At 40.5% G+C, this 17,733-nt stretch overlaps 1 protein-coding gene across 1 annotated transcript; it reads left to right on the top strand.

The window, feature by feature from the left end:
• Positions 1-13,372: 13,372 nt before the first annotated feature.
• On the top strand, positions 13,373-15,804 carry LOC149784082 (uncharacterized; the record flags this gene model as incomplete). The annotated part of the gene is made up of 1 exon (XM_089932177.1): positions 13,373-15,804. A coding segment is annotated over one exon (846 nt), but the record flags the coding sequence as incomplete, so codon positions are not given.
• Positions 15,805-17,733: the final 1,929 nt, after the last annotated feature.

The raw sequence follows: 17,733 nt of genomic DNA, 5'->3' as shown, positions 1-17,733 counted from the left end.
TCTCTGGCTAGAAAGTACGTGTATTGCATCCAAAAAATAGAGAATATAAAAACAGGCTGCCATGCCACGGTTTATGTCACATGTCATCCAACAGATTCCGTGGAAGGAACTCAATGACCATATTCAAACCGTGGATCATTACCATCAATTATTACAAGAACTTTATCCATTCAATTTGGGACGACAAGTGGTGTGTGTCTTAGTGACTTGTTTTTTGGGATTTCGTTTACCAGCCGATTCTTTGTGGACTCTTTACGATCAGTACTTACCACCTCAATGGCCTTAAATGGTCACGAAAAACTCCTTTTGCTCAAAGCCTTGCGTTTTCATCTGGATACTTCTCAACCTCAACAGGAAAAAAAGATTCGTCAACTTTTAGCTACCCAAGACGTGTATGACGATGTGTGTGTAGCTTGTGACTTACATCCCCATTGGACAGATGTCCGTGCCTGGAAAGAATGGGGTTTTGAGGCTTGGACCCAAGAAGTGGCCCAGTATGCACGAGAGTTGTTCAAGGAAAAAAGTTACTTTTCAACCCGTGTTAGTGACGGTGCCAGAAGAACCCGTCACTCAGGACAGGACTGTCGTGGACAGACCTGAAAGACCCTTTCGGGAGGACACTTGTGTGACCTTACCCCCTACTATAGAACTGGTTAGAACATTACCCAAAACATGTTGTACAGACACTTGTGTTTATTCCACGTTCATCGTTATAATGTGCCTTTTATCCTTGTACATAAGCCTTTGGCTTTTATGTATTTTTGTCTTTCGTATTCATGTTTGAAAAAAAACATTCAATAAACGTGTTCTGAAAAAGTATATAAACTCTTGTCTTGTTTGTTTTTGTGTCACAAGTGACATTTCTCACACCATGGCTACCTCTGCTGTCTCTGCTCCCTCTTCCTCTACTGTCAAAGTCATCGACGAACACTTAGATCGTGCCAGTTGGGAGGCTTTGTATCTTCGCCATCCCTTTAACATGCTCATTGCTGGACCTAGCGGTTCAGGCAAAACCGAATTCGTCAAACGTTTGATCGAACATAAACGTCATTTGATCGATCGGCCCCCTCAACGGATCATGTGGTGTTACAAAGAGTGGCAATCGGCGTACAGCCTCTTGCGAGAAAGTCAAGGCGATTCCATCGTGTTTGTGGAAGGCATTCTTAAAGAAGACGACGGCATCGTCTCTGACTCCCGTCAAACCCATTTGGTCATTTTCGACGACATGTTAGGAGAAGACGAAGAAGAAATTAAACTGTGGTTCACGCGCAAAGGGCATCACCGTAATGCCAGTGTCATTTACATCACCCAAAATTTGTTTCAACAAAGTAAAGCCCATCGCACCATCAGTCTCAATGCGCATTACGTGGTCTTGTTTAAAAGCCTTCGAGATAAATCGCAAGTGCAAGTCTTAGCCAAACAGTTAGGAACGCCTTGGCTGACTCAGGCGTACGACGATGCCACTCAAACACCACACGCCTATTTACTCGTCGATTTGAAACCTACGACCCCCGAGGATTTGCGATTTCGTACCCACTTGTTTCACCACTGGTGCCAAGACGGAGGGCCTGTCCTGTACACGTCTCCGTCCTCGACTTCATTTCACTCCACATAAAAAAATCTATAAAACCTCAGACCCTTTCTCGTTTGCCTCACACAGTGTGAACATGACGTCCCTTCAGTCGCATCTTCCCGTCAAATTGATTCGTGCCTTGTATGGCATCAGTCGAGAAAAAGATCCACAAACACGAGCTCGTGTCTTAGAAGCTAGTCTCAAAGAAGTCTTACGATGGTTCACGGTGACGGCACGTCAATTACTCCAAGGAATCATTCAGATTCCTCATCAAACCAAACGCTTTTTCGATCGAAACAAAGTCGCTTTGGTCCAACTGGCTGATCCCCGCATCGACACTCAAACCAAAAAACAAATCATTTTGAAACCTGGAGGGAGCGGTACTTTAGGAGGGGTCATCATTCGCTCACTCTTAAGATGGGATCCTAATGCCCCCAAAGTTATCCCCAAGACAAAAGTCCAACGAAGCCCCAAGAAGAAAAAGAAAAAGACCAGGTCCCCAAAAAGAACTTCTCCAGTGACAGGACCCTCCTCTTACCAGACACCACCACCCCGGAAAAAGAAAAGAAGCCTCCAGAAAAAGAAACAGAGAAAAAGTCCTCAGAAAAAGAAAAGTCCACAGAAGAAAACTAGTCGCAAGAGAGGCACTTCGGCCAGGACACAACCTTACACTCGCAAACCACGACCTGCCACAGCGGTGACTGCGTCTCCGGCAGCCTCAAGTTTATCCACTTCTCCGTTGATGTCACCAGGAACTGAAGAGTACTTGGAGACGTTGATCACACCAAGAACTTCTCCGTTGATGACCCCCAAAAGAACTTCCCCAGTGGCAGGACCCTCCAATTTAGTGGCAGTGGCTGCTGCTCACAAAGTACCTTCTCCCAAAATCAAAGTCCATGAAAGATCGGGCATGTTACAAAGTTTACTGGATTTGTCCAAGCAAGAACTGGTTCGATTTAGTCCGTTACGTACCCCTGCACGACGTGTCATGCCTGTCCTCAAACTGATACGCCGTAAAGACAATCAGTGGCGACGCGTTCCAGTATAAAAAAGGCCTGTGACCGAGTAGGGTATCAGTGTTTTTAGGTGCTCCTAAAGACTCAAAGATGTCACCCTCCAGAAAACCCCAAGGAAAGAAAAGGAAAGGACTGCCACCACGTTTAGCCAAACACGGGGACCTGTTATCTGTCCTTTCCAAAGATTCTCCACCCCTACGAAAAAAACTCATTCAAACGGCCTCCAAAGAGGTCATCGATACCGTGTGCGAATGTTGTTTGAACGTTTTGAAAGGCACGATCCCTTTGTCCAAACACCAGAAACAATGCTTAAGCAAACATCGTCACGTTCTTCGCCAAATGGTTCGAAAGAAAATTCCCATTCGTCAAAAAAAGATGTTAGTGCAACGTGGAGGCATTTTGCCTCTCTTGTTAGGCCCCATACTGAAAGGAGTCTTGGGAACCATGTTGGGAGGACTAGTCGGAGCAAGATAAAAAGGCCTTCGAAAGTCCCAAGATCTCAGAATCGACCCCTGACAACCCCATGGAAGGACGAAAACTAGCTTTAGTGCCTTACAAACGATGGATGGAATACCATCGGTGGCAAGAACAACGCACCCCGCATTTACCTCCCAATCCCCATTTGAGCGAGATGTCCCAGTTACAACACGAATTGCAGTCCTTGATGGATCGCTAAGATTTGTCCGAAACAGAAAAATCGCAAAAGTACGGTCAACTCTTGCAACGACTGCAACTCTTTCACCAGAAAGCTTTAGACGAAACAGCTCTACCCACTCTGAAAGATTTTAAGACCTTGATGAAAAGTCCAGCACCATCACCAGTACTAGTACCAGTACCAGTACCACCAGTACCCGTGACCAAGACAGAAAAAGGAGAAGAAGAGGAAGAGTTTCAAACTCCACCAGAAAAAGTACGCAAGTTAACAACACCACCTACCTCCAGAATTGGATGGATTAAAAAGATGATGGCCACCCCTTCTTCCTCACAAGAGAAAAAGAAAGTGAAGACAGAAGTGAAGACAGAAGTGAAACAAGAACCGATATCCCCCGCTCAGACATCCTTCTCCTCTTCGACACCTATTGCTGGCCGCACACGCAAAGCATTGCAATCCAAGAAAATACCCCAAGAGAAAAAGAGTAGCCTCTTCCAAGAGTGGGTGCCTTATTAACACACAAACACAAAAAATGGAAAATGTCTTAGCCAGCATTTACTACGATCCCTCGCATCCTGCAGGTTACGCAGGAGTTCAAAAATTGTATCGTGCTGCCAAAACTCGACTGAAAAGTCTCCGTTTACCTCAAGTACAACGATGGTTACAAGAACAAGCTACCTACACTTTACACAAACCCATTCGACGCAAGTTTGCCAGAAGTCGCACCCGAGTGGAAGGCATCGATCATCAATGGCAAGCCGATTTAGCCGATGTCTCTCATTTGGCCAGCTACAATCGTGGCTACAAATATTTGTTTTGTGTCATCGACGTCTTTTCCAAATTTGCCTGGGTCGTGCCCTTGACTTGCAAATCGAGCAGCGAGTTAGTGCGAACCTTACAACGGGTGTTGAAACAAAGCGGTCGTCACCCTCTTCGATGGCAAACGGACAAAGGCACCGAATTTCTGAACCAAGCTTTCCAAAAAGAATTAAAGAAACGTGACATTCATTTTTTTACCACCGAGAATCCCGAAACCAAAGCCAGCATCGTGGAACGTTTTCAACGCACTTTGAAAGAACGCATGTGGAAATATTTTACGCATCACCACACTCTGAAGTACATCGACATCTTACCGCACCTGGTGCAAGCGTACAACCAATCTTACCATCGAAGCATCGGACGTGCCCCGCAAGACGTGACTCCCGACAACGAAGTGTTGGTGTTTGAGCGCCTGTTTGGTACGTCCCCGACGAGGGCTGTCCCAAAGAAAAGTGGAGAGTTGGCCGTAGGAGATTGGGTGCGCATTAGCAAAACCAAACGCACTTTCGACAAAGGTTACTTACCTAACTGGACGACCGAATTGTTTCGCGTCACTGGACGAGTGCATGGTCGTCATCCTGCCGTCTATAAATTGGAAGACATGAACGGAGAAGTACTCAAAGGAACGTTTTATTTACCCGAGTTACAACGTGTCACCAAAAAAGAAGACGACGTGTACGACATCGAAAGCATTCTCGAACGCAGAACCCGTAAAGTAGGCAAACGACGTGTCAAAGAAGTCAAAGTACGTTGGAAAGGATATCCACCCAGTTTCGATTCTTGGATCGACGCTTCGCACGTCATCGACTATAAAAAGAAGAAGTGACCATCATGCCCTTTCACACAGCAGACGCAACTACGTCGACCACTCCTTCTTCACCCAGTTCTTCTGTGCAAGATTTACAAAAACAACCCTTGTGGGTGTGGTGTGGAGAACGTGTGCCTAAAACGCAAATCGTCTTTTTCTGCCAAATCTTCGTGGTGTATTGTGTCATCGGGGCAGCCATCGCCAATTTGAGTTTGCAACAAGGAGACAAACAATTGTGGACCATTTTATTGAGCAGTTGCATCGGTTACCTGCTTCCTAATCCCTCCCTGAAATTCACCTCGAACGGGAACCTCGGGAACCTTGTGTCCAGTGCCAGTGCCAGTCACCACTTCAACCACAACCAGAACCCCATTTTGGGCGGAGACACGCCTCTGACGTCCACTAACCCCTCGGACAGCCACAGAACTCTGGAATTATGAGTCACCAAAACCAATTTTACTTAACTTTACCCAGTGACAGTTCCATGGAGGTGTTTCCCCACAACACGTTGTGCTGTTACACGGCTAAATTACCTCAAGCCATCCCCTTAGATCACGAAGCCCATTGGGAAGTGGCTTTAGTAGAAATGATTCACCATACACAAATCCAAAACATCACCGAAAAGCAAAACACTTTTGAGGTCGAAATCCTGAACCAACAATTACAAGAAGCCATGACTGACATCGGGTTTTCAGGGATCACAAAACCAGCCAGCAATCCAGCCTTCAAAATCTACACCGTGAAAATTCCAGCAGGGTTTTATTTTAGTGGCCAACATTTGGTGGACACTATTGCGGACAGGTTCGAGTTAGCCTTTGGCAAAGCCCTGAACAAACTAACTAAACGTGTCACCCTGGAGTACCATAAAGTGGCTCGTCGCTTACTGATGAAATTTCCGGATACCCAAACGATGTCCATCAGTTTCAATCGTGACTTGTTTGATATTTTAGGTGGAGACACAAAAATGGCTCCAAATTTTAATCCGAAGATCAACAGCAATATAGAATTTTACAAGTATTTTCGATTCCCTGTAGAACTGAATCAAGGACTGAATTTGATGTTCGTGTACTCCGATGTGGTGGAGTATAACGTGGTGGGACACACCTCCGTACCGTTACTGCGTGTCATTCCTTTCAAAGTGGATAGTACCACGACCAGTGACCAGGAAGGTGGAAACACTTACCACGTCCACCGCGAATTTGTACATCCTCACTATTTGCCTGTCAGCATGTCGTATTTGGACACGGTCAACATTGCTATAAAAGGAGATTTGGGACAAAATATTCCATTCACCAAAGGAAAAGTCACGGTGAAACTCCATTTTCGAAAACGGTTCTCTCACGACTCGTAAGTAAGTCATGTATCCAGTGTACCGAGGGGTTGCTCGACAGCGAGGACACGGTTTAGGAGACATGTTAAAATCGGCCTTTCGTTCGGTGGCCCCGGTGTTGAAACCGATGGTGACACGCGGATTGCACGCCTTGAAAGATGCGGCACTGACACAAGGCAAAGAATTTCTCCAAAATGTCATCATCGACAAACAAAACCCTAAAGAAGCCTTCATGAGGGCAGGCAAAAATGTCTTGCTGCAAACGGGCAAAGACATTTTGGGTCGCCGAGACACACCTATAAATGCCCTGCACGCTACCGAGTCAGGCATTCAGCAAGGACAAGGCAGAAAGAGACGACGACGAAGAAAACACCCTTTTACCAGACTTCAAGCGAGAAAGGCCAAGAAAAGAAAAACCGTTCGAGACTTAGACGTTTTCGATTATTGAGACACAGTAACAAAAAAAATGATGCACCGGGAGTCTTGCGCTTGTTCCAAGACGGAACTGGATCTGTTTGCCATGCCCCCACGATGATGACGATGCAAGAATCCCAATGGGTGGAATTTCATCCCGTCTCCTCACTGACCGATTCCGCTCCCATCGAGTTTGAAATCAAAGGACAGCCCGAAGATTACATCGATCTGAATAGCAGTTACTTGTACCTGAAAGTCAAAGTTGTAGATAAGACAGGAGGTGATATAGACACTGAAGCAGTAGCTCCCGTCAACAATTTCATGTATTCCTTGTTCAGTGGAGTGGACTTGTACTTGAATAACAAACTGGTCAGCAGCAGCATGGATACTTACCCTTACCGTGCCTACCTGGAAAATCTCTTGACGTACGGAATAGACGCCAAGAACACTCATCTCAATGCCTGTGTGGTATGGGAAGCTGACGAAGCTGACGAGTTTGAAAATTTCGAAACTGATACAAAGGATAAAAATAAATCAACAAATGATGGATTTATAGAACGAAGAAACAGAATCAAAGATGGACAGAGTTTAGAACTGATGGATCGTTTGCATTTGGACATGTGGTTGCAAGAAAAGTATTTGCTGAATGGAGTGGATGTCCGCTTGAGACTGAATCGTAGCAGTACCGCTTTCCATTTATTGGCTAATGATGACGATTACAAAACCAAAATCCAAGAAGCCAGACTCTACGTACGCCGTGTGGAAGTGTTACCTAAAGTGGGAAACGACATCAGTCAGACGTTGAGCAGAACGACCGCCAAGTATCCCATACGACGCGTGGAAGTGAAAACCTTCACCATTCCCAAGGGACAGCGATCCATGATCGAAGATCATTGGTTCCAAGGACAGCTACCCAAACGTTTAATCCTTGGTATGGTCCTGAATTCAGCCTTCAACGGAACCATCAAAGAAAATCCTTTCAACTTTCGACACTTTGGCGTGTCCAAAATCGAAGTCAGTCGCGATGGCAAGACCTTGTGTACCCGACCTTTCGAACCTAACTTTGACAAGAAGAATTACTTGAGATCGTACTTGTCCCTGTACGAAGCCACGGGACAGTTAGGAACCAACACCAGTCACGGCATTACGTACAACGATTATGACGGAGGGTATGCTTTGTGGGCTTTCGATTTCACTCCAGACCAAGGCAGCGACGAGGGACATTTCCACCCTATAAAATCTGGCCAGATTCGTGTGGAAATTCAGTTTGCAAACCGAGTCCCTGATGAAACTGTGAACGTCATCCTGTATGCAGAATTCGATAATACCATAGAAATCAACAGTTTGAGAGAAGTCATTCTAGATTATTAGAAACCATGGAAGACTGTTCTCCCTCTTTACCTAGTGGAGAAACTTTAAAGATGGAATGTGAGGAGACTGTGGAAAAAGAAGAAGTGATCATGATGAAATCGAGATGGCCAGAACAAGAAGCCCATTTAGTCTCCTGTTTTGCCAAACACTTGGTCGACAAAATGACGGAATTGATCAAGAAAAATTGTTATGGATGTCAAAACGATCATCCCAGTCAAATTCAACACGATAAATGCCTGATGTTAAGTCAAGAAGAAAAATTGGACGAGTACCTGGACGAAGCTTGGAGTCTCATCTCAAACAAAGACGTGTTGCACCAGTGGTATAAAGACTTGCGTGAACATTCTTGTCCACCATTAACCACTCAAGAGATCCATCGTATCGAAGCTCTCCTGAATCAGAGTGAGGAAACAGAACGAATAACCGTTTATTCGTCAGACATTTTCAAGCAAAAAGTCAGGATCGAATTGACGACTTATTATTACCTGTGATGAAGAAAAAAACATGGATACCTGGGAACTTTATTACCTTTTGAACCACAGTTCGTATACGGCTTCTTGGAATCCTGTCGTCTGTGCTAAAGATGAACTCCCTCATCGCAAACCTAAAGACCATCAAGCTTACGTGATCAACACGGACGACAGTCATCTCCCAGGAACCCACTGGGTAGCCGTCTACTTTCCTCAAGAAGGCTGTGTGGAATATTTCGATTCGTACGGATTGCCCCCTTTGGAAGACGATATCATCGACTTTATGAGAAGAAATGCTCAAACCACCCGATTCAATAACGTGAAATTACAAGGCACAGATTCCTTGGTGTGTGGACAGTACTGTGTGTATTTTCTGCATCATCGCAGCCTGGGCTATTCCTTAGAACATTTAGTGACTCATTTCGATCCTCGTTCTTCTGCTAGAAACGATGTGAAAGTAGATCGATGGTTTTGTGACCATTATGCTTATCTTTTGTCTCAAGCTAGGAAACGTAGTGTCCATCAATGGCCTAATGATTTCCAACAGTGGAAATCACAATTTCATTCACAACGTTGTCAGCCTTGTTTAAAGTAGATTGTATTTGAAGAAAAATGTTTGTGATTTGAAAAAAATTGTTTGATGTTATAGTGTTATAGTGTTAGATTATTGTTAAAAAATGTTAGAGTTGTTGTTTAGTGTTAAGTGATTTTTGAATAAAAAATGTTGTGTTTTGAAAAAAATGCCTTTGTGGTTTGTTTAGCTATAAGACTGTTGGATTGATGCTCTTTGATTTCTTACTATCCCTCTCATACCGTGTGGGGATGTTTTCCTTCACGTCCGCGCTTTGACTTTAAGAACCGGGGTTGTTTCCAGTCTAACCATCCATTGTCGACTCATCCTCCTAAGAAGATGTGCTCCAAACTAGCTAAGCTCAACGAAGCCTACGTGAATTTGCATAGGGTCAGACACAGTCTGATACCGAAGCCAGAAGAAATAGAGAATGTGAGAATGTTAAAAATCACTGAAGACCTGATAGAAGAACTCTTCAGAGAAGAAATGAACAGGGAGAAAGAAGAATGGACAGAGAAGTACAGACTTCAGCAACAGCAGCAACAGCAGCAACAGCAGCAGCAGCAACCTGAAGCTGACAGAGGCTTTGTCGATTGCCGTATCGACACCAAAGAGTTCTTCTTCTCTTTCCGAAGAAGCAGACCTATTGCCAGAAAGTCTATCCTCAGAGGACATCGCATTCTTAGAAACTAAAAAAGAATGCCATAGCAAACAAAATAACAGCCCTTTTCAGGGCTACCCAATACTCTAGAAAAGAAATAACTATCAATTTGCCAATGTATGTAGGTAGAGTAGTGTGAAAATAAACACTAACTCTTTTTAAAAAAATGTCAGGGTATGTGTTTGTGTGTTTGTGTTAGTAAGTGATTAAGTAAGTTGGTATGGATAGTAGATTAAAATAATGTCTTTTTTGGTGTTTGAGGTGTATATTTGGGGTTAAATTGGATTGCTTTGCGTATGTGGATAGTCTATTGAAGTGATTTATGAAAAAAATTTTAAAATAGTGATGGGTAGCATAAAAAGTGAGTGAGTGTTTCTTTTAGGTCCGCGCGTTGTTGTTGTTTTTGGTCATGATCTAGGTAAGATGAATTTTATGTTTTTAGGGGGATGTTTTCCTTCACGTCCGCGCTTTCAGTATAAATTAAAAACTAATCGTCAGTTGGGCCCATCGTCGACCTGTTAACAGCAAGACAATGAATACAAGGATTGTGAAGCTGCTAGAACTCCAGATGCACCTGGAATATGCCAGGCGCATAGTAAACGAACTATCAGCGGAGGCTATAGTAGAAGAAGCAAGAATGAAGAAAGAAGAGGAGGAGAGAAGAGAGAGGGAAGAAGAGGAAAAGAAAAGAGAAGAGAGGATGTCGTTCAATATTCCCGAGACAGAGGATTGGGGTGTTGAAGCGAATCATCCTCCCTCTGCGCTCCCCAGAAGAAAGGTGAAAGAAGACTGGGAAAGAAGATGCGTGTGTGGCGCCAGGCCAGGAAGGTGCAACCATTAGATAGGTGCATCAGGAGTTCAAAAAAACCAACAGGTAGAGTAGTGTGTATATAAACACTAACTCTTTTTTAAAAAATGTGAGGGTATGTGTTTGTGCGTTTGTGTTTGTAAGAGTAAAGGTATGTTTGTGCGAATAGTAGATTATGGGTTTCTTTATTGTTTCTTAGCAAATGTGGAGAGTATAGTTTGGGTTATATTATATGAAATGAAAAAGTAGGGGATGTTTTCCTTCACGTCCGCGCGTTGTTTGGTCATGATCTAGGTAAGATCCATTTTATGTTTTTAGGGGGATGTTTTCCTTCACGTAAGCGCTTTAAGTATAAGAACCCACAGTATTCGTCGTTCAAACCATTCTGCAAAGAATAAAAAGAAGATGGCGTCAAACCAAATGGACAAAATACAAACCTTGCAAGACGTTTTAGACAACTTAGGAATAATGGAACAGATGCTAATAAGACTCGTTGAAGACTATTATTCCTATAGTCCCCATCGTGTAAAGATGGAAATTAATAACTTAAGAAAAGCAAAGGACAAGATTAGTGGTGTCATGAAAGAGATAAAGGAGGAGAAGGAGGATGAAGAGGAAAGAATAAGAATACGCAAATGGAACGAAAAAATTGAAAAAGAAGAAGAAAATGAAAAGAGGAAGAAAGATGAGGAGGAAGAGAAGAAGAAAGAAGAGGAGGAGAAGAAAAAAAGAAAGGGAAGAAGAGAAAGAGTGTTGGAGATATAATAAGAAGTTGGTGGAGGAAAAGAAGAAATTAGAAGCAGAAGAAGAAAACCCAAAGGCCCTTTTCAGGGCCAGCCATATTTCTCGAAAAGAGATAGCCTTTCCATTGCCTACCCCTTTTTTTTAAAAAAAATTTTAACAAAAATTTTTAAAAAAAATCCCATGTTCAATTTTCCTTGACGCTATACAGTCCCACCCTGTTTAAATTCCTTTGACGCTATACAGTCCCAATTCCCATGTTCAATTCCTCTTGAGGCTATATCGTCCCACGATTTTTCTCTATGTTAAATTCCCATTGAGGCTATATGTTCCCACGATTTTTCTCCATGTTAAATTTCCATTGAGGCTATATGTTCCCAAGGGGGTCTGTAATGCTAATTCCCATTGAGGCTATAGGATCCCCCTTCACTACTTGTTGAGTATATATGATTTTGTTTGCTTTCAGAGCGCTAGGGAAGGTATAAAGTCCCTGACAGTAGCTGCTGAAAGAGAACATCTCTTTATAAAGAACACTGATTTAGACACCACAGTCCATACAAACTTTGAAGGTATACCATCGTGGCGGCTTACCAAATGACTTCAAAAACTTGCTTTGTACAGTACTGGTGACGGAGACTGCCTGTTCAACTCCTTTTCCACCTACCTCGTCGACATCGAATCAAAATGTATAGAACTCCGTTACAGAATCAGCATCGAACTTGTCCTAAACAAAGACAAAATTCAGAAACATCCCATGTATTCAAGCTTTTTACTGAGCTCGCCTGGCTTTCACGACGCATGTCTGGAATGTCCAACTCTTGGACAGCCTGTATCAGTTTTTTGTATGATGGCCTTATCAAATTTATTAAATTTGAAAGTAGAAACATTGTACCCTTCAATGAATGGGTCGAAAGATTATAGCTTTGTCAAACTGAATTGTGTATTTACACCAATGTTCTGTGATCCAGAGAAACCAGCCATAACCATCATGTGGACAAATACAAATACAGCAAACAAGAACGGCTTCATCAAGAAAATAAAAGCACTGTGGATTCCCAACCACTTTATACCCCTGGCATCACCGACTCAAACGTCCGAGCGCGTAGAGTTGACATCGGAATATATTACGATCAATGCCTCACCCAAATCCCCAAAAATGGCGGAAAAGACTCAAAATGAAAGTGTCCGTATAAATCACTTGGGATCTACAACATGGGTGGAGGAGGCTGCTATGGAAGACATTCAAATTCCACCATCCCAATCAACTTCAGAAATAGAAGACAATCAGAGGGATACGCGCTCCAAGCAAATGTATGATTACGAATTAAATGACGATTGCAAGTACGTTCCAAATTTATCTACAATACAGGAAGAGTCATCTTTACAAAAAAAAATAAAAACAGGAATAAAATCACTAGATGATCATGTTCCTGGCATAAACTTTGAACAAATACTCAGTTCACAAACAGACATCAGTACAATTGATTCTTTAAAAGACGATGAATTATACCTTGATAAATTCGTGCCTGGTCCTTTAAAGAAGTTCAGGGATCTTAAATCTGTTATGAACCTGATGAAAGATGTAAAGTTGTTCTACAAGAGATCCCATCTGGAAGAAAAGACGGCATGTACTTTATTATCACTAGCGTCGACAACATCATGAAACGTACTTCGGGGAAAAGGTCCGAGTTCTGGGACGACTGTGGCGCTTGGGCCAAGTGTGCATCACCATCCACAACATTTATTAAAAGAAATGGCACTCTCTTGATGATAGTTAAACGGCAAGATGTGTACTGCGTCGAGAGAAACGTCACCAAAAAGCGTATCTACGAGCAATTACAACCACAACCATTAGCAGACGAGATCATACACGTTCACAGAATTTACCAGACCCTAAAGAGCTCTCCGTCAGGACCTGATCAGTTCAAGCGGCGGATAACGTGGTTCCAGAAAGCTGATAATATCCTATCTGATATTGCAACCAACATCGCGCTTGCCGAATACATTGGAAAATTCTCGTCCCGAACAGATCATGCATCCGTCGCCAAACGTCATATACATTAGAACCAAGCCTTCCGTTAGAGAAAGATTCGCAACCGAACTAGAGCACAAAGGGGTGAAGGAAGTAGAGAGAAAAATGTGGTAAAATGTTTAGTCAAAGGGGCAGTTTCAGTGTCCACATGAGGTTACACACTGGAGAAAAACCATTCAAATGTGAACATTGTGATAAAACGTTTAGCCATAGGAGTCATTTGCAGGTCCACATGATGTTACATACTGGAGATAAACCATTCAAATGTAAAGTCTGTGGTAAAATGTTTAGAGAAAGTGGTCATTTGAAGGTCCACACAAGGATACATACTGGAGATCGACCATTCAAATGTGAAGTTTGTGATAAAATGTTCAGGCACAGCCATAATTTGAAGACGCACCTGAGGACACATACTGGGTATAAACCATTCAAATGTGAATATTGCGATAAAACGTTTAATCAGAATTCTATTTTGATGATACATGTGAGGACACACACTGGAGAGAAACCATTTAAATGTGGAGTTTGTGGTAACATTTTTAGGACTCTATGTGCTCTTAATAATCATATGAGAATACATACTGGAGATAAACCATTCCAATGTGAAGTTTGTGCTAAAGGGTTCAGCCAAAGTTCTTCTTTAAAGGTTCACATGAGGATCCATGCTGAAGAAAAACCATTTAGCTGTAGAGTTTGTGAAAAAACGTTTAGGACGCAAGGTGCTCTTAATAATCATACGAGAATACATACTGGAGATAAACCATACAAATGTGAAGTTTGCGATAAAGGGTTCAGACAAAGATCTGCTTTGAAGGTACACATGAGGGTACATACTGGAGACAAACCATTGAAATGTGAAATTTGTGATAAAATATTTAGACGAAATAGTTATTTGATGGCTCACAGTAGGAAACATACAGGTGACAACACCACTCCCAGGTCAAGTTTGTGATAAAATATTTAGACAGTGTTTTAAAGGCACCCATGGTGAATTATACTGTAGATAAACAATACAAATATTACAAGCTTGACATTATCATTCAAATGTGAAGCTTCTGCTAATATGTTTAGGAAAAGTGGTCTTTTAAGGTGGCACAGGATGTGGTATACTGGTGCTACAATAGTTAATAGAAATGCTGAAAACTGAAAAGAACCGAACTACACATCAAAATATGTTTTCTCAATGATGACAAGAATATCTAATAGTAAAAACTGTATATTGAAATCTCTTTGGAACCTTGACATTCATTTAAATTCTCATATTATTAGTAGATGGAACAAATTACTCTTTAAATGTGCCATTGAATGTCACACTTAACAATGCATGACACAATGAATTGTTGTAGATGGATATGTATACTTCTATGTATGATATATTATTTAATCTGACCTGTACTATTTGCCAGTAATCAGTGGTCAGATATGCACATGGAAAAAAAAAACAATCTTCTATATCAATTAACCATATATTTTTTTTTAAAGCTACATTTATTACTCATATAACATGGGCATCAAATCCCAACTGAGATTTAAAATCCATAACTTTGTGAAAAATTTAAATAGAAGGAAAATAAATACATAGATGGAGATGTAATATATATATATATATATATATATATATATATATATATATATATATATATGTGTGTGTGTGTGTGTGTGTGTGTGTGTGTGTATTTATGTCAAATGGATCTGCATATTACATGAGAAATTTATAAAGATAATAAATTTGTAGGTCTTAGTTATTAGAGTTACCAAAAATAAGTACTCCAGAAGATATGGACAAAGCAGCATAGTACTTGCTGCACATGGACAAATTTTGCTGCATTAAGCATAAGTACAAAGCCATTACTAAATCCCAACTTCAATACAGCTCTTAGAATGTATAAACAGTAATATGGTATTCATATGATGCTCAAGAAAAAACAGTGGCCGTGTAACTGCCATTTTTACAGAGTCAACCATGCCTACATTAAATGGTGTAACTGAAATTTGTACTGAATAACCAGGGCTATATTAATCAGCAGCGACAGAGCATCCCTTCTTCAAAAAACACCAATTCTAACATTAAAATCACTACAACTAATGGTCTAATTTAACTATGTTACCTTTGATTCAGAGGAAACTTATGCTACTTGGACAAATCGGCACTCCTGATTGTAGTCACATTTGGTTCTGCATATAAAAACTTTGGATCTCTGCAGACATGAACACTGAATAGTGTGCAAGTTCTTGTACTCAAATCTCAATATCTGTGCCATGCTTTACTGATGTAGTTTCATGTGTTCCAGTCATGATGTTTAGAGAACTATTTGAACACCACAATAAAATGTCCCCATCTAAACCAATTGATTTAGCATAAAATGATGATTACACTGAAATTGTGACTCGTAGTTTCAAAATGTGAACCTTTATTGCAGGCTGTATCTCTGTAATAAAAATGGTTTTAGCATGTTTTATTATATGTAGGCTGTTATTTTCTTCCTGGTGTATTTGTTGTAATTATACAGAACAATAAATAGTACATGGTTTGGTTGACATGATGAGTTATATCATGATTAATATTTCCGGGTCTTACAGTTTGCACAATCTTAAAGGTACATTTTTCTGACCCATTTTGTTTTCTTTCTTCTGTAAGTTCATAATGATATATTTTGTTGCTCTTAATGCTGTTAAAATTGCATACAGCTGTTTCAAGGAAAGTGATTATGATGATGTAGCAAGATGGCGGCATAAAATAGGCTAAATTTTCTAATTATTTTCCTCTCATCAACAGATGTAAACATTATGATAGCAGATTGTGCAAGATGGGGGTATTTTAGTTATTACTTCATTTATATACCTGCATCTTGCTGCTCTAAGACACACTTTTATCAGAATATTTTCACTCTGAAGTCAGTCAGTAGGAGAGGTTCCCTTGAACTTTGCCAAGTATCTAAGCAATTTTTATATGAATTTTTTTTTTACAACTTTCTGGCACAATCCATGTTGTGACATAATTCTCTCATAATTAATTTGTCTTGATTGGAGAGGCAGGGTTAATACACTCTTTGTAATTATTTGACAGCTTGGGAAAAATGAGGTAGGATTTTCAAGGCCTTGAAATTTGGGAAGATGGAGCAGATTACCCTGAGGCCTTTAAAATTCTATGAAAATTGAAATAAACCAAAACATTTTAATTTTTATCCATAATCATATATACAGTTGTCCAAGGTTGTTAGGTTTGGATGTAGTTTAATTTTCTTTGTTTCTTTCTTTTGATGACCCATTCAGCTTTCATTGCTGCTGTAATTAAAAAAAACAAAAAACAAGCATTTATTGGGCCATCCAAAGTTGGACTTGGCGGCGACTTCATTAACACATGCACTCTACATCAAAGCAAGCCAGCTAAAATCTTCAATAAAACTAATGCACCCTTCATCAAAGGAAGTTAGCACCATAACTATAATCCGCACGATTTTTGTTTTCTAATTTCATGGTGTTTGTTTTTCAGAATCTTATCATTTATGTTTTTAGGTGTTGTCTTATGTTGTAAAGCACTTAGAGATTCTGAAGATTAATCATTATACAAAAAGTCCTCATCATTATTAATTTTATTATAATCACAAATAAAATTGCCCAAGGTCGTTTGATTCAGATGTAGTCAGTTTTCCTGTCTTCTTTCTTTTGATGAATCATTCAGTTTGATTTGACGAGTCGATCAGCTTTGGCCAATCGAAATGTTCATTACACTAATTCACAATTATTTAAAAACAAAACTGTTCAGCCAGTTGAATTTTGGTTACATTGAACAATCGTTCACTCTATGTAGAAAATTCACAAAAGTAACACATGCTTGAGGATTCAAAAAATTTTCAGCCAATTTACATCTTCGGTTTCGTTTCACCTCGTGTTTAAAAATGCCAGGTCTTTTCTCTTTCAATGATATCTGGTTTGAAAAAGAGAAATACAAGGAATGGCAGAAAAAGGCTAAAATATGTAAATGAAAGGTGTTTTATACATTGTGTATAAAGACGTTCAACTTGGCTTCATTTAGTGGAACAAAGATACAGAAGTGTAAGCTATTGGTAGTTTTGGGAAAAATAATGATACCTCATAATTATTGCAGTTTAAAATAAAATATCATTTAATTTGATGATTTATGAGACATGGCAAATTGAAAAGAGGGCCCATTTAAATTTACTTATACCGTCAGGTTATTAAACACGTTTGAGGGATAAAAATCATGAAAATTTTGTTCTACATAAAAATGTTCCTTGGTTTGATATAGAAATGAAGTTTGAACATCCATTTTAATAAATTCAGTAAACTAAGTGATATAATTGCTGCATCATCACAATAGACTTAAGATAAAAGTCTTGGCTAATCATTGATAGGATAGCAGTGATAATTACTTTTAGTTTGTTTCTAGGAAATAAGCACCAACAAACTAAAATATCTGCAAAACAAGTCATGCCAGTAAGTGGA

The sequence above is a fragment of the Sinohyriopsis cumingii genome, chromosome 14 (assembly GCF_028554795.1).
Source record: "Sinohyriopsis cumingii isolate HCF-2022 chromosome 14, ASM2855479v2, whole genome shotgun sequence".
In the NCBI taxonomy this organism is placed as follows: domain Eukaryota; kingdom Metazoa; phylum Mollusca; class Bivalvia; order Unionida; family Unionidae; genus Sinohyriopsis; species Sinohyriopsis cumingii.
The sequence above is the reverse complement of the archived record's forward strand: the minus strand, read 5'-3'. Positions and strand labels throughout refer to the sequence as shown.